Source organism: Mus pahari, chromosome 22 (genome assembly GCF_900095145.1).
Source record: "Mus pahari chromosome 22, PAHARI_EIJ_v1.1, whole genome shotgun sequence".
NCBI classification, from domain to species: Eukaryota; Metazoa; Chordata; class Mammalia; order Rodentia; family Muridae; genus Mus; species Mus pahari.
The window spans coordinates 46,615,425-46,633,610 of NC_034611.1; the positions used below are offsets into that span (position 1 = coordinate 46,615,425).

Sequence of the window (18,186 nt, forward strand, 5' to 3'; positions counted from 1 at the left end):
GCAGGATAATGCCTACGCTCCTTTCAGTTCCTAGCAGCTGGGTTCTAGTTTTCATGCATAATAACTTGGTGGCTTTGAGCTTAGACACAGTCCCCAACGAAGCTTGAATCTGAGACTTTTAAGTTTTTCGCCACTAAGTAAAAGACACAGGCTCTTCAGAACAAGGGCCCATACTCTCGGGAGGCAGTTCTGTTAGCTACAGGAGTCCCAAGGGTGAGTACATTTACTTCTGAGAACACAGGCTGGGAGAACAGCACGTAAGACACAAGCTAGAAACCGAGACTTCTCTTTCAAACAGCAACTTGTCCGTTCCTACCAGTTAATGATAAAAAACGTGCAACGTATTTCTTAACACAACAATCCTGTGTGTGAAAATCTAGCCTGAGCAAACAATCTTGAATGCAGAAGGAGCCAACACAGCAGACCTGAGACTTGAGGACGTTTGCTACTGTTTATTTAAGCTTCAAATAAGGAAAGGGATTAACTGTGGTAGAACTCAGTGACCAATTACTATGAAAGCATTGAAGTTATGGACATGGAGACTATGAAACAGCATGGGAAGATGCTAATGATATGGACCCGAAGAGAAAGACAAGATATTAACATTTATATACATACACTCTGAGTGTGAGCTCTACCGGGGTTTAATCTAAAGTCGGCGAAGTCTCTTGGGCTCTGCGTCGTGAGCTGGCTTCCACCGATCTCCACGTTTTCCCAGCAAGCCCACAGCAGCCCTGTGCTTGCATGGGAGGCACCACAGCTGGAGGACAGTCACAGGGGCTTATTCACAGCTTCCCCCTGCCAGAAAGACCTGGCACTGTGTCAGATGTGAGGACATTACCAGAGTGGCAGTGGCAGCAGCGGTGGCGGTGGCGGAGGTGGCGGCAGTAGTTAGGATGGCAGCGGTGGGTAAGTCGACTTTCCTTTCTTTAGAGGAGGTTGAGAGGACAGAAGAGAAGGTAGGTGAAAAGTAAGAAGCCGCCCACGAATAGGAGCTCCTCCTTCAGCTTGCTTTGCTACAAACAGGATTGACAAGTAAAGGCAAAAGTCCCCACTAGAAGGGAAAAGAAGGCACAGAGGCAGAGGAGACGGGCAAAGGGACGGACAAGCCTCAGGCCAAGCCTCAGGCCGCGGCAGGACTCACCAGACCACCCTTACAATAAAGCCAACTCCAAATACACTGTCACTCCCTTTCTTGTGTAAATGTCTGGAGGTTATTCATTAGGAACTGAGTGCCAGTAAGTGCTGTGACACTTCCCAGGAGAAACCACGGATGTGGTCAGAGAAGAGACAGCAGAGCAGAGCATGGCACTCAGACTGGGCGGGCAGACACTTCCACCACTCCCACTCCACCCCCCACATACCAGCCATGCCCCAAGGCAAGGGAAAGTCAACCGCAGAGCCCTCTCCCTCCTAAAGCCCCACCCCTTGACATAGCCACTGACAGCTGGAAGAGGAAACAGAAGACAGAGGTGACAGACGACATAAAGACAATCCAGACAGAAGTCAAGTCAAGAGGGCCACGAAGCAGCCACCTTCGCGGATCTGCTTTACCATAACTGATCCTGACCTCCTGGAGGAACTGGCATCTTAGAGCCTCAAACACTCCTCGGAGGGAGGGGCTGGAGATGGCTCAGTGGTGGGGAACGCATGTTGCACTCGTAGAGCATCTCTCTGAGTTTGGTTCCCAGTACCCACATTAGGAGGCCAACAACTGCCCATCATAACTCAAGCTCCAGTGGATGCCCTCTTCTGGCCTCTACTGGCACCTACATTCATGTATACACAAATGTGCACACACACCACACACACCACACCACACACACACACACACTTTTCAAAAAGCATCTTTACAACAAAAGATAGAACGAAGTCACAGCCAGACAACGCACCATCTGCCCTCCCAGCACAGGCTGGCTCTCTCTCTTTCCCAGAGCCTGTCCGGCCAGGTCTGCCTGGAAGTATCAGGAGTCACAAAGGCTCCTGGGGGCTTGGCAGCTATTGCTAACAAGCTGCTGCCTCTCTCACACGAGCTAGCAAGCCTCATGGTACACCAAGTACACATCATGGCAATCGGGACACTCTATCATCACCTCTGCCTAATCCCAGACCGCCAGTGGCCATGATCTGATTGTCTATGCAGCCTTCAGAGGAGCCCTCGCTAGAGGTCTGTGCAAGTCAGCATACAAAGGAACACAAGAGACTGTGCTTTGGGCTTGGGGCTTGCTAGGTTGCCCAGGCTAGCCCTGAGCACACTATGTAGTGAGGCTAGTCTCAAACTTGCAATCTTCCTCTTTTTGGACTCCAATTAGAGGGTTGAATCACCTATCATGTCTTGACTCAAAAGAGTTTTATGATTATGAGCCAACATGGGGCTAAAGCATATTATATCTTTCCGCAAAAGGAAGGCTACCCTAAGGTTTTATCACAGGCAGCCTATACCCTAGTCAGCAACGCACAGGAATGTCAGGTGAAGGGCCCCGAGGAGGAACTGTGCCAGTTTTAAAAGGGTCATAATATGGCCAAGCTAGGAGAGGAGACTTTGCTTCCAGCAGGAATGGACCCAACTAAAGAACCAGGGGCAGGGGGTCCTGAGCATGGGTATCAATAAATGAGCAGGACTCAAGGAAAGATACCCTGTGTTCCAAGCCCTGCAGAGTCCATTCTGGACTGCGGAGGAGATCCAGGGTCAGACATGTGGGAGTGAGTCTACCCAGGAACTAAAGATCAAGGGCCAAAATGAGACACAAAAATGCTAATTGTCCCTTGTACCAAGAGAAGGAGGAGAGGTCTCCTCTACTTCAGGGGCTTCACAGAGCTCACGAGGTCAAGGAAAGAGGCTTAAAACATATCCAGAAAAAGCCACTGGGGGAGGCCTATGCACAGAGTAAGCAGAGGCACAAGGGGGAGGCGACAAGTGAGGATGACAGGCTGCTTGCGTGTGGCATGCTGTATGAAGGGTGACAAGGAAGAGTGGCTGGAGGTAGGTCAGGACTAGTCCCCAGGTGGCATCCTATGCTAAGGTTTCAGATCACTCAGGCCCTCGCCTATGGCAGAGGGAAGTTGTTGAAGGCTTTAAGGTAAAGACGTGACCTGGACAGAGTCAGAAAGATGAGGACACAAAGGTGACAGAAGCACTATAAGTGACGCTGGGAAAGTCAGGGCACTGCGGTGGCTCTGCCCGGCTGGAACTTTTATGATGGCTGCTCTCTAAAGCTCCTTACCTCTGCTTTTCTTTCTTCCTTTGTCTTTTTCATTTAAGGCTGGTGCTACCGGGTAGCAGCCTTCCTATTACCGGGCTTTGTGCTTTCCTGACTGAAGTGTGAGCGACAGGACACACTCCCTGTTTGCTATATGACACCCTGACACTCATTTCCACACCAAGGTCCATCCCAGTGCTACTGGATTTAGCCAGATACCTAAGTGTCAGAGTAGGACCCATGACACCAAGTAGGATATGCTGAGACTCGAGCAGGGCCCGCATACGTACGGCAAGAGGAAAGACAGAACTCCAAAGGACACCCTTGCCCCTCTCTGTAGCAATGGGGAAGCACCTCTCACACTCCCCTCCACAACACTCACGTTGAGCTTTAAGTTTCATAGTGGCTGGAGGGGCCCACACTGAACAAGGTTAACAGCAAGTATAAACCATAGAAACTCATTGGACTTAGGACACAACCCTCCTCCTAAAGGAGTTTATGAGGCGTGACCCCTGAGTCTTCTGAGAGTCTGTCTTCTGACTCATATAGGCTATTCATTATCTTCTGATGCCATAGAGGCCCTAACAGGTGGGAGGCAAGACCCTGATATTGGTGCTACATTGGGCTAAAGCAGGAGGCAGGAAGAACAATAAGGAATTTACCAGCAAGGTACGGGGCAGAGGCAGCAGGCAAGGACAGGGAAGGAATAGCAGCTATTGTTTATTAAGTAGTCAAGGGCTTCCGTGGCCTGCCCATGATCACAGACTGGGAAGTGGCTCTCCAGGTATGGGGCTCACTCACAGCCCTGGGTACCAGGCTTTGAGAAACACGTCAGGACATGGCCTCAAGAAGAGCTGTTGTGGCCCAGTGGGAGGACATTATTGAACTCAGGGATCTTACTCGGGGCTTAGTTGCAACCGTTATCCATGTGACCGGTACTTATCTATACTTGTCTCCGACACAGAGCGGATTTTTTTTATCCCTGCCCTCTGGGGTCTTGGCAAGCTCTGGAGAACACCGACAGGGTAGCAGTACACTGTTTCTCCTCTTTGCTTCAAGGCTAGCACTCAAAGCTAAGGACCCCTGGATGCTTGGCAAGCATTCTACCACTGAGTGACACCCCCAACTCCTAAAAAAAGAGTCCTTTTCTGATATTAAGGTACAAGTGGGGGGGGGGGAGAACAGGGAGTTCCTAGTATTCCAGGGAAAGTAAGGCGGAAGCAGACAGCGGGTAATTTAGGGTTGTTTTCTCCAAAACGTGACTCACAGGACACACATCACTGGAGATGATTCTTGGAAAAATAGCTGTCTAGACTAGCTAAGGAAACGCTTCCGGAGGTCACAGGGTGTCAGTGCATGGAAGATTCTAGAACAATGAGATCTGCCTTCCTCACGTATTTAGGAACTCCTGTACTAGATGTATCGGGGCACAGCCTTCTCTCCTTCCTCTAAGCTTCAAAAGCATTAGACAGTCACCGTCCAATCACACCATTTTGTTTGTTTTTTTGAGATAGGGTTTCTCTGTGTAGTACCAGCTGTCCTGGAACTCGATCTGTCGACCAGGCTGGCCTCAAATTCTCTGCACTTGCTCTGTCTCTAGAGTCCTGGGATTAAAGGCATGCACCAAGAACTTAAAAATATTAAAGAAATTAAATAAATAAAAATGAAAAACACTACTTTTCTTCAGTATGCTTAATGAGCGCTACTGTTTTCCCCATGAATATAACTTTGGTTTTTCAAGTTTATCCCTAATACTAAAATTCATGTATATTTTGTAATCTCAGTGTGTTGATGAGTCTGATTTACCTGGGTGCCGAGTTTCATTAAAATGTGTTTTTGGAAAGACTGTTTGCCCCTTTACTTCAACATAAATTTTGAGCCTGCTTGAGGTAGTAAAATTGCTACTATCTTTTATTATTATTATTATTATTATTATTATTATTATTATTATTATTATTATTATTATTTTGCTTCCATCAAAGTCAGGGGGCTTTATGTTACATCAGGGAAGCTAGGATACCTGAGGGCTGCTTCAGTTGCTACAGGGATGCTTAAAGAAGTGTAAGATGCTGCCACCTTGAAGCTTCCCGCCCACACTAGGAAGGTGAAGACTCTGCTACAATGCAGTTTGTTTACAATTTAAAGTAGCGTGTGAGCCAGGTGGCAGAGGTGCACTCAGAAGGCAGAGGCAGGCGCAGAGCTATGTGAGACTGAGCCAGCCTGGTCTACAAAGCGAGCTCCAGGATAGCCAGGGCTACATAGTGAGTGAGGCCCTGCCTCAAAAGAACCTTTAAAACGGTTTAGATCTGTTTGAATCTGGGTTGTGGCGAGAGAAGCTGGTAAGTTTTCAGCATTTGTTTCCTAAGCAGATGCGAGCCTGAAACACACGATCTGAGGTGCAGCAGGAAACTCAGCCTCGTCCATATCACTCTCTGAGGTGCCAGAATAGGACTCCCCCAGATTTTTCACCCATGGCTGGCTGTAGAAACATACATATGGTCTCTTATGGATGGTCCCTGAAGAATGATACTGACCACCCAGCTGGATGAATTTCAAAGTTTCCCCCAAAAAATCTGAAACAAAAATGGATTGTTTAGGAATTATTATTATTATTATTATTATTATTATTATTAGTAGTAGTAGTAGTAACAGCAGCAGCAGCGGAGGAGGAGGAGGAGGGGGAGGAGGAGGAGGAGGAGGAGGAGGAAGAAAGCTATAGTAGCCTAAAAATGGTAAATAAACAGTGTTTTACTTTGCAATCTTTGGAGATATCTTTTTCTTTCATTTTTGCTGGAAGGTTACTTCTAAAAAGCCAAGCACACCATATCTATTTCTCTTGGCTAACAGAGCTAATATCAACAAGCAAGCATACCGTTTGGCACTTAGCTCGCTGTACTGTTTAAAGAAGGACAGCAGCAGTGACAAGACTTGGCACATCCTTGTAAACTGAGATCACTCCCATCCCTCAGCGCTCACTGAGCACACACTTGTATGCCTGTGTTCTACCTCCCTTGTCCCACTCCCCAAACCTCACCTGATTGATGACGTAGATGCCATAGTCGAGTTGCTGGCGCTGAAGAATGGGATGCAAATAATACAGCCAATATTTGAGGTGCTCCTGCCGGTTACGGAATGGGATAATGATGGCCACCTTGTGAGGAGAGATACAGTCCTTGGGGGAGTAACGGCCGCCCGTCTTTATCTCTGGGTTCTTCTTTGCCAAAAGCTCCAGATCCACAGGAATATTAAAGTCAATCTGCATGGGGCCAACTAGAGAGGGGGAAGGAAGAAGTTAGCCAGCCACAGGGCCCTCTCTGCCGCAGACTGCATTAGCTAACCAGACCACAGCTACAGAGGGGACAGCTCCTCCTGGAAGAGGGGTGAGACAGGGTGCTGTCTAAGGCATTCATGCCCAGCCCTAGTGTGATCAGTCGCCTCAGGAAACCTTGTTCCAGGAATCCCCAGACCCGGGCACTGCGATACAGACCGGTGAGCACAGATGAGAAAACACTTTCTCAGAAATCCCCAGCTCTGCCACCTGCCGTCGGTGTGGTTTTAGACATAGGACTAACACGGCTCTTTCTAAACCTAACTGGGGAAAGGGAAGGAGCAGGTGTGGTGTGGGCGAGTCACTGTAGAGGAAATCAGATTCAAAATGAAGACAGCAGGAGAGTAAAAGGGACTCAAAGGAGAAGGCTGGAGGTCATGAGATCCCAGAAGAAAAGGAGGGGACACAAAAGGAACAAGCTAGAAAGATCAAAAGAAAAAGAAAAAAAAGCTTAGAAATAGTAGCTGATAAAGTGTAGGTATGAATTAAGGCCAGGATGGCTCCAGAGTTCCTGTCCAGGAAGAAGAAGTCAGAGAAATGGGTCAGTAAGAAAGTGCTTGGCTCAGAAGACTAAGGGACAGCAGATTCTGTCATGGTCAGGGACAGAGGGAAGAAAAGAGCCTGTGGAATGCACAAAGTGGTCCAGGCAGAAACCCAAGATTGCAAGCCCAGGTTCACAGTACTCCATGCTCCCTGGACAGTCTCAATATAAGTTCCTGAAACATGAGCCCCAGCAAGATGCTCAGTAGAAAAACTATGCTCAGGACATGTCAGGATGGGAGCTGTGCAGATTAAATCCTACTCCTGGGAAGCACCCAAGGGCACTGAGAAAGTTCTCTACCTCACCACTGCCTAACTACATCATCACTGAACTGATGTTGTCATTTGGGGAACTGTTATTCTGCGGTGGCCAGCTTCACATGTCAAACAGACCAGGCACTCGAACACAGGGAGGAAGCCACAGAAGGTGGGACAGATCAGAGTCACCTGAAATACACGAAGGACAAACACTCACTTCTGCCCACCCCTGTGTGGGCTCCAATCTGTCCTTTTTATTAAAAAGACGGAGGAGGAGGAGGAGGAGGAGGAGGAGCAGCAGCAGCAGAAGGAGGAGCAGCAGCAGCAGCAGCAGCAGCAGCTCCTCACATGCCCAGGGAGCAGCTGCCTTCCTAAAATCCACCTCTAGCAAAGGAAGCCATGAGCCTGTCCCATCTGGTAAACGTTTCTTGACAGCTGCCACCTTCTCTCCCGTTCCAGAATCCTCCTCAATCTTTTCTCCCTGCTCCTTCACCACAGGACCTGTTCCCATTAGTTCATTCTCTTCTGAGACGCAGATCTGATCAAATCTCCTGCGTGGTGAAAGCTCTGTGGCCAAGGGCCTTGAACAGGCCCACCGCTCAAGCCGTCTTCCCCGGTTTGGTTGCCTAGTTCCTTAGCCGTTCCCACTTCCTTGAACCAACTAACTCTTGCGTTGACAGGCAGGCCTTCATCCTTTGACTTTCTTGAGAAACACAGAGCTTAGGCAAGGAAGGACACAGTCTCTAACTCAAAAGGGCTGTGCCCTTAATCTAGACCATGACCTCCCTTTTGGAGGTCAGGAGTCTTGCAGAACCATTTCTTAACAATACTGCTACTGTCTCAGCTCTGACCTCCCAAGATGCCCTGAGGTGAGCAGGGACTCTGAGAACAATGTTTGTGGTCCCGTGGTACAGCAGATCTTAATCCTATCAAGAGGATCTCCTGAGGACACTGGCCCAAACAGTCTCAGTCCGACTCAGATGATCTTGAGAGGAACATTAACAAAAAGCTCAAGAGATGTTGGGTTTAACGTGCCCATGTGCTGTGTATGTGTGTGTTCCTATGGGTGTGCACAGGGGTGTGGGTCTGAACCCAGAGGTCAACACTGGTTTTACCCCCTGGCTGCTTTCCACTGTAATTTCTGAGACAAGGTTTCTCACTGAACCTGGAGCTCAATGACTTAGCCGGGCTGAGCTCTTAAGGATCTGCTTGTCTCTGTTTCTGCTCCCTGCCCCAGCACTGGAGCTGCAGATGTAGGCTGCCAAGCCTAGGAGCTAGGGATCTGCATTCATGTCCTTGTATTTGTAAGGGAGGCGCTTTACTGACAGAGTCATCTCTCCAGACCCCAAATGACTCTTACCGATGAACTGGACAACAGGGAACCTGGTGCTTCGTTTTCACAGGCCTTGAAACTTTCAAACAGTGAAGGTCCTTAGAGTTTCCCACTCCTGCCCTCGAGACCTACTAGGCTTAGGGGCTCGATTCCCCAATCCTAAGAAAAGACCTCTGGGGCTCATGATCCACCACTGGGTTCTTCTTTCTTCAAGATCATCTGAGTTGAACTGAGACTGAAGTGGTTCTGCAAGACCCCTGACCTCCAAAAGGGAGGTCACAGTCTGGATTCAGGACACAGCTCTTTTGAGTTAGAGGCCCCAGGCCATCTGGAGAGGTATTGCAAAAACATAAACCCTACTTACAAGACCCCAAGAGGCATCTGGATTGCCTTCTGACCAGGTGCTTATACTTTCTGAAACCAACCCAGAAAACAGGAGTTCACATGTGGTCTGCCAAGCCCCCACAAGTGTGCACCTGCAGGGCCAAAAGTGTCCTGTGTCGCCCCTGCGGAAAGATGCTGAGGTAAAGAGCCTCGAAGAGGAGCGAGGAGGCTGCACCCTAGTGCAGCGGCATCAGTGACTCACTGGATGACCCTTGAACAATTTCCATCTACTCCCATTCATAAACTACATATATTGGACCAGATGAATTCTAGACCTGACAGGCTCAGAGTGCTGGTTAAAACCAGGAAGAACAGACCCCAAGCTAGGATCTTCTGAAAATCCTAATTCTCGTCTTTCTTGCTCCCAAGATAGCATGAATGAGCAAGCAGGAAGGAAGAAATGAGTATCCTACATGGGTGGAAGGGTAAGAAAGAAACCTTAACTACGCAGCACCAGGCCCACTCACAGGCCTTCCTACCTATCACCTATGCTTTCTCAGCCTCTTTCCCTGATAACAGTCATTGTCCCTTTCACCCAGGTGAAACCACCACTCCCCAAATCCTGTTTCCGTTCCCTCTTTCTGTTAGCTACCTACTTGCCACGGACACCTTAACCTGCCCCAAGTGACACCTATTCAGGATATCCTTCGGCACTTACTGTCTAACTTATTTGTCCTCCAGCGATCCCTTGGCAACAACACTGCTGTCTAACCAGTCAGGGAGCAGACACGGGGCAGTCCTAGCTTCCACTCCCACCTCCTCCTACTCAACTCCAATACACTCTCTCTCTCTCTCTCTCTCTCTCTCTCTCTCTCTCTCTCTCTCTCTCTCTCTCTCCCTCTGTCACATGAATGCATGCATGTAACATACATTCCTGGCCACACACTCACAACACACACACACACACACACACACACACACACACACACACACACACACAGCATCAATAATGCTGACCAAGTCCCTGGGACCCTACCAAGAGTAGAACCAGCCTTTATTCTGAAACATTTGCTTCATTCAAACGCTCCTTGTGATTGATAACTCAAGAGCGTTCGTGTCAGTGTTTTCTGGGTATCAACTGAGTGCCAATTTGTATGCCAGCTAAAGAAGGGTGTGTTGAGGGACCTGGAGAGAGAGCCGAGACACGAATGTTCTCACTTCCCGGAAGCTCTGTCTATGGATATGTAGTAGATCTAAAGGAAAACACCCTGGTTGCCAGTTGCTCAAGGACCGTGCTCTTCCAATGGCTCCTCAGAGCCTGGCCACTGATGAGCCTTTCTCACATCCCTGCTCCCCTCTCCCCCCTCACACCTCATCATGCCCCCAACACATGGCGAGTACCTCACCCCACACCCCTTTCCCACCCCCACCTCTCCGACCCCTCCACATTCTGGGAATTCTGCAGCTCACGCCTCTCCAGCAAAGGGCACAGCAGCAGCAGGCCCATAGGTGAATGCCTCCTCGGCTCCAGCATTGCCCGGGAAGCCGCAGACCCGCTGCCATACTGTAGGGGCTAGCCTTGGAGCCGCAGACCCGCTGCCATACTGTAGGGGCTAGCCTTGGAGCTGCAGACCTGCTGCCATACTGTAGGGGCTAGCCTTGGAGCCACAGACCCGCTGCCATACTGTAGGGGCTAGCCTCCACTGCACACACAGCTCTACTGCAGTGAGAAAAATCCAAGGAGCTAGACTCTGAGGTGGACACTTAAGGGTTCCTTGGAAAGTTGGTTGGATGGTGTCTTGCTGGGGCAAACACGTGAAGGGATGTTTTCGCTGAAGCAGACACAGGAGAGGACGTTCTGCTAAAGCAAGCCCATGAAAGGACACGTGATGAAAGATTCTTTGGGATGACATAGAGAGAAACGCACCAAAAAACTTCTGGTGGTGTACGGCAGTTTGTTGCTGCTTCCAAGGACGCGGGCTGACTGGATGCACGTGCCGAGGCAAGGCACAGGGAACACACGTGATGTGTGGAGGGTAGAAGGAGGACTTCACTGAGTGATGGAGACAGAGCTTGGCTTGCTGGTACAGCTAGCTGTGCGATGCTTGTGGGTCTCCTGTCTTTGCTGATCTTCGCTTCTCTGAGAGAGGCACAGCTAAGGACTTCTGGCGTTCCTGTTGGTCCCTCCTGCTGACTCCAGCTGAGGCTGAGGCCTGGCTGTGTCTGCTAAGTCGTGTGACCACAGTTGCTAACCCGGCTCTACCAAACTGGACTGCTGGTGTATCTGTGAAGTGTTTGTGAGTGGATCGAGCTGCCGCTGCCTGCTGACCTGTGATTCTAAACAATACAGACGGGAGTTGCTCCAAAGAACCTTTCTACACAGGTCCACTTCCCGGATCCTTTCTTTTCCACTTACTCGGGTGGGTGGTGGGTTACAAAGAAGGGTGAAGCCTTTAAGAACCGTCATTAAAAATAGGATGAGAAAAGAAGTAAAGTCCCGAGACTCCAGGCAGGCAAGGACTGATACCATTCACAAACAGGGGTCTCGGCTACCAGCTCTCAGAACTGCCCATGAACACAGGAAGAGGGACGAGAGGCCCTGGAGGCCTGAGTACTTGATGATAAGCCTCGGCTGGGCCAAAGCACTCTCGCTGTGCAGCGCATGGCGTGTGCTTCTGCAGGCTCTCGGCCTGCTGGGTTGCCTTGTGTGTTTTCTTGGCTCTGAGAGCTGGGAAGCAGGGTTACATAAGCACAGATGGGAGCTGTCCTCAGCTCCCCGGGCCCAAGCACTGCCACGTGGACCTCGCGGCTGGGAGTTCGGGTTGTGGCCTCTTGTGTAAGTTGCCCAATCACTTCAATGTGCGAGTTCAACTTTGTAAATTCCACTGCTTCCTTGAAAGATACACCAACGCCAAACACACATATGCCCATATATGTATTGAAAGCAGAACCAAGCCAAGTGTGGTGGCCACACATTTAATCCCAGCACTCGGGAGGCAGAGGCAGGGGGATCTCTCTGAGTTGGAGGCCAGTCTGTTCTACAGAGTGAGTTCCAGGACAGCCAGGGCTACACAGAGAAACCCTGTCTTGAAAAAAAAAGAAAAAAAAAGAAACAACAATACTGACTGTTAGGGTGGAAGCCCTGCTCAGCTCCTGCACAAACTGGGAAATCCCATCTGCCCTCCTACCAACGCCGCCCGCTTGGAGAAAGCTCCAGGCTAACATCACTCCTTCGAGTTTCCGGCAACCCACCCAAGAGTACCCTCCCAGGGGCTCAGATTCCATCTGTGTATGGACACCACCCCAGCTCCTGGCTGGCACGTCATCACTCCTCGCCTAAGCTCTGTAAACCCCCCTGGCTGTAGCCTGGGTGTGTGACATCACGGTGAGCCCACCCGTGAGCTCCGCCTTTATCTTCATTTAATCTTCCTATCAACAACAAAAGCAGGGCTAATCTAGGCCAACCCGAATACAGGCTCAAACCTCACTTCCATGTTGGCCGGACACTGGTTCAGTTTTCTAGCCTCAGCAAAACAGACTGGAACATCCAGTTCACTGATTCCTGACTGACAGGTCAGTGAGTGGTTCAGGAAATAATCCTTAGCCTGAGGTTGAGTTGTGAAAACAGTTTACCAGACTAAGAAACGCTGAAACCAAGTCTTTCAAGCGAACATAAGCCACTAGCGGAGCCTTCTTGTCTTCCACAACTGAGTGCTTCTCAACCTGTTCAAATGTCTCCTCCTACCCCTAAGAAAATAAGAAACCATGGGGGATTTTGACAGTGGGTTGAAATTTCCTCTGAAAATTTTCTGAGCAAGAAACTCCACCATTTGAGGAACATATAGGATTGCTAGGAGGCAATCACCCTAAGAGCCGTGATTCTGTCTTTGTCTTCTGGGGCCAGGCCTCAGATATCATGGTCTAGGCCCTCGTATGATCTCTTCCCGAAGTGAGGTACTGTTCCACCAACTCTGTGAGAGTGTGTGTGTGGTTGTGTGTGTGTGGTTGTGTGTGTGTGGTTGTGTGAGTGTGTGTGTGTGTGTGTGGTTGTGTGTGTGTGTTGGATCTTTCCTCTCTGTGCCTTTGTGATTCCAAAGGGCAGGAATGCACCGGAAGCTAGGAACGGCATGGCCGGTCTTGGGAAAGACATTATTCAGCCAGGGCTAATGATATCAGCCAATAATCTCCCCACCTGGGAAGCACCGCTTGATCAGGTCAAGCCCAGCCTGTGCTATTCGAGGCTCTGTCTCAAAAACAACCACCAAAACAAAACAACAAAACAAAAAAATAAAGCAACACTCAGGTGGTCTTTAAACTAGAAATGAGAACGCTCACTGCTACAGAGAGCTCACCCCAAAACTTTCCTTCAGCCCTTTGAGGATGACAAGCTCTCCAGGTATGTGTACTAACAGATTAACCATTATCACCAAATCTATTCATGCCTCTAACATGACCCGCTCAGGAGGCCTTCCCAGGAACTTGGTTATTTTCGTCCATGTACTCAAAATATTCAAAATATTCACAATGCCAAATTCACTCAAACACTTATCTCCTTAGTAATGACCGTGCACCAAGTGGTACCAGGCATACAGAAGGCGGGCAAAGAAGTGGCCAGTTGCCCTCAGTGTGGCAGCTGAGGAGAAGCACAATACAAAGCATTAGGAAGACCAGCACAGCAGACCATGGTGGGGAACGTGAGTGAGCACGGTGAACTGGCACCCAAGAGGGGACATCAACACCAGTGCCAGGGAAGAGAGTCAAGGGAAGCTTTGCAGACACATGAGGAGCTCAGCTGGGTCTTTGGTGCCCCTTGGGGAGGGAATCATCACAGATTTGTATCCATTTGCCAGTGAGCTCCCTCTTCTTCTAACACATAAACACACCAACCGACCAACCAACAACAAAAAAACCCCAAAACAGTTTGTGCTGCTCTGCTACTGACATACACACTAAACTTGCCTCTGTAAACTCCAAGTGAATGAAGACTTGATACACACGGGGTGAACAACATCAGAATGGACTCTCAATTCCCATGTGAATGCATTTCTTTTCTTTTCTTGTTTTTTTTTTTTTTTTTTCTCTCTCTGGCCCTGCTCACACGGCCCACAGATTTATTTATTATTATTATTATATATGTAAGTACACTGTAGCTGTCTTCAGACACCCCAGAAGAGAGCATCAGATCTCATTAGGGATGGTTGTCAGCCACCATGTGGTTGCTGGGAATTGAACTCAGGATCTCTGGAGGAGCCGTCGGTGCTCTTAACCGCTGAGCCATCTCTCCAACCCTCGAAGCATTTCTTACTGAGTTTTAAAATCTAACTCAGGGCCAATGCGACAGACAGCACAGAGGGTGAGGTGCTCACTACCACACCTAAAGACCCAAGTGTGAGCCCCAGGGCCCACGTGGTGAAAGGAGTGAACTGACTCCTCCTCGTTGTCCCCTGACCGTTACACCTGTGCCACACGTACTCACAAGCACACATCACATAAATTAGTAAACGTGCTACATGCCAGTTTGTTGTTTGTTTTTTAAGACCTGGGCTAGTGAGATGGCTCAGTGGATGAGGGTACCTGCTGCCGAGCCTGAGGACCTGAATTTGAACTTGGAGATGGATGGAGAGAACCATCTATCACTCACAAGTTGTGACTTCCACGGGCAAGCATGGTATGTTCTCCCACAACACACACACTAGAGAAATAGAATGCCATTTAAAATTTTTAACTCACAAAGATTTCAAAGGCACTATAAATGCTTTGTCTTTTTCACCGCCTTTTAGAGACAGGGTCGCATTCTGCAGTCCTGGCTGACCTGGAACTCCCAGAGACCTGCCTGCCTCTACGGGGAGCTGGGATTAAAATTGTGTACCTCTACACCCAGCAAAATTTACTTCTTAAATCATACATTTGTGTCTTTTTATTGTACCTTTGAAGCATGTCTTTAAAGCTGAACTAAAAATCATCTCAGGGGGCTGGAGAGATTGCTCAGTGGTTAAGAGCACTGACTGCTCTTCCGAAGGTCCTGAGTTCAAATCCCAGCAACCACATGGTGGCTCACAACCATCTGTAATGAGATCTGATGCTCTCTTCTGGGGTGTCTGAAGACAGCTACAGTGCACTTACATACAATAGACAAATAATAAAAAAAATTAAATCATTTACAAAAAATAAAAATCATTTCCATTATAATCCAGGAAAGGTAATCCCAGCTTTTAGATCCACCTCTAAAGAAAACATCTTCCAATATAAAGATTTCACATGAGGGCTGGCAAGATGGCCCAACAGGTAAAGTTTCTTGATGACCCTGCACTGAACCCAAGTCTCCCTTTTAAGTGCTGGGACTCTAGGTGTGTCCAACGCCTCCTGTTCAAACCATAAGACCGGGCTATGGAAACCGTTCTTTTTCCCCCCGCATGGCATCTTGGGCACATTCAGAGAACACAAGAATACTGTAGAGCCACTGTTCGTTCTGCCATCTCAGCATCCACTGTTGGAGCCCAAGGGGGTGGGAGCCTATTTTCAACAGGAAACAGAACACATCTGTGGTTTAAGAACTCTACACTTAGAGACCAAAAAAAAAAAAAAAAAGTATTTGATCAAATAAAAAAATAAAGGAACCTGCCAGACCAGATGGACAAGGCAACACCAGAAGGTCAAGCAGAAAGCTTCATCACCGTGGAGACTGTTTCTCCTCTGTCCATCTCTCCGCTTGGGACAGCCTCGTTCCATGTCCACAGAGCCCCACTTTGTAACCTTCCATGTGCAGAAAGTAGCTTCACCAACAGTGAGCCACCAAGTTCATGGAACCGCCATTTCCCACATGGTGACACATGGCTGTCCATATCATTAAAGACCTCCCCAACCTTCAAGCACTGTGGTTGACTTCCAAAATGCTAGAGAGCCACCTATTACACTCAAGTGAAGGGAGAATCAGCTGTGAAGTGTGTCTGCTCACCTACACATTCTGAGGAGCCCAGAAAGCCACATCTTTGATTTTTACCTTAAATTTCTTTAATTGCATGTGTTTTATTTTCATGTATGTGTACCACATGTGTGTCTAGTGTCCTCAGAGGCCCTAAAAGGGACACTGAATCCCCTGGAGCTCGCATCATACACAGTTATGAGTCCCCATAACTGTGGGGACTTTGCTGGGAATTGAACTCAGGTCCTCTAGAAGAGTAGCAGCTAATGTGAGCCACTGAGTCATCTCTCCAGTCCCAAGAAGCTGCATCTTGATATGAGTGCTAGGGCTGTTTTTGTTTGCCTGACTGGCTGATTGGATTTAGTTTTGTTTTGAGACAGGGTTTCGTATAGCAAAGCCACTCATTTCTATTCGCCTCAGCAAGCCTTTTGTTGCCAGGCTGCTGATACAGCTCAAAATAAGCTGAAATTTTAATTTAAATTTTCTCCAGGCTACAGGCTTACAACTTGAGTTTGTGGCAAAGGATAGACCAGCCGAATGAGATACACTGCCTTTCTTCATCGAGGCTCACACTCCCTTACAAACCAGGCTCTTCACCCTATGCTATCCCCTCCTGTGAGAATGAACCCAATCTCCAAATGTCAAAGTCTGATTCAGGCCATGGGATGACCAGAAAGACCTTAGCCTTGGCCATTCAATTCATGGAGCTGTCATTAAATGCATGAAAACTTATAAATCTAAGGAAGGGAACAAAGTTATGACCAGATTATATCACTTTGAAGGGTCAGAACCCACCTCAAGTCAGACCCTAAAGACTTCTGCCCAGGGCCAGAGGAGATACCACGATTCCCCGGTACGACGGGAATTAAGACAAGAGGGGCTGACACAGTACCTCAGGAGCAATCTTGGATCTGAAGAGCTGCCCTCCTTGCCTTTAATAAACATTTAGGGATCTGATAGTCATGAGACAGCAACATGGAGGATAGGCGTTCCTAACAGCCTGCCTCTGCTGTCCCCATGCTATGCCCCATCTGTCTCTGAATCGTTCTCGGTCTCAGGTTCCAGGGAGTAAACTGAGGGAGGCAGCACGAAAGTTGGCTCTTACTTGATTTTTACTGAGCTAAACTCTTCTTAGGGGTTATCTGTTGGTTATGTCTTGAATTCAGTGGTGGCAGTAGGAGTAAGACAGTGCAGGGAAAGGTCGTGGAGATTCCAGAACTGGAGTAAACTGACAGTTTACTTCTGTCCAAAGGTAAAAAGGTTTCCACCGACACTGAAAGCAGAAATCCTAGGCTCTAGGATCAAGAGTCTGTGCCTGGAGGTCAAGAATGTCTATGGCCCGATTAGTCAGCTTGGTGTTCACCTTTGTGGAGGAAATCCAAGAATGAATTTCTACTTCATTTGGTGCAATCCTAAGCAGAGATTTACCGCCTTTACCCCGTAGCCCGGATTTGTATAAAGTGTTCCTGCCTTTAGCTGTCAATCCTAGAAAGAAGGCCCCTAGAAACCCCATGGTAGGTGGGGAGAAGGCTCGGCGGATAAAACATTGACTGCACAAGCATGAGGCCTTGCGTTCAAATTCTCAGACCCCACACAAAGCTGGGGCTGGAGCACACATCTCTAATCCCACTGTCTTGTTCAAGGATGCTCCGCACCGTTATATCTGGGCAAGCAGTGTGAGAAGCGGTCTGCATGTTTGCCATTAAGGAAAGGACAGGAGAGAGACCCAGAGTAGGTAGCCGCCATGGAGTGTCTCTGGGCAGTCAGAATCAACAGGCGAAGTGTACACATGGTAACAGAGGAACCCTAAAAACCAAAGTGAATCAATCCCTGGCAGACAATTCTAGTTTTTCAAATATATTCTCTCCTGAAAAGAACCAAGGCTCACTGAAGAGATGGCTGGTGCCAGGGCAGAGTCAAGGAAAGAGCAGCCTCCTGGAATACCTCACTCCTTCCTGAAAGAAGTTGCTCCAAAAATGACAGACTATATCAAAAGGACGCAACAGTGAGCCAGTGGGAGAAAATCCCATGGTAAACCTGGGATGGCAAGCATTGGAATAAAATAAAAACCAAGAATCAACAGTCTGGCGGGTTGTTGGAATATATGTGCACATACATATGTACACAATGACAGTTAATGAAAAAACAAGACCATGAGTTGAAAGAGAGCAGGGGGGCATGTGGGGTGAATTTGGAGGCAGGAAGGGGAAGGGTTTCTCCCTTCCATTGAAATTATAATTTAATTATAATATAATTGATGTAATTATAATTAAAAATAATT

At 48.4% G+C, this 18,186-nt stretch overlaps 1 protein-coding gene across 1 annotated transcript in view; it reads right to left on the minus strand.

The window, feature by feature from the left end:
* The window catches only part of B4galt1 (beta-1,4-galactosyltransferase 1), a 47,933-nt gene that overhangs the window by 11,782 nt on the left and 17,965 nt on the right, over positions 1-18,186 (minus strand). Inside the window, exon 2 of the mRNA XM_021222204.2 lies at positions 6,235-6,470. Coding sequence (XP_021077863.1) covers positions 6,235-6,470 — 236 coding nt within the window. The remainder of the gene's footprint in view (positions 1-6,234; positions 6,471-18,186) is intronic.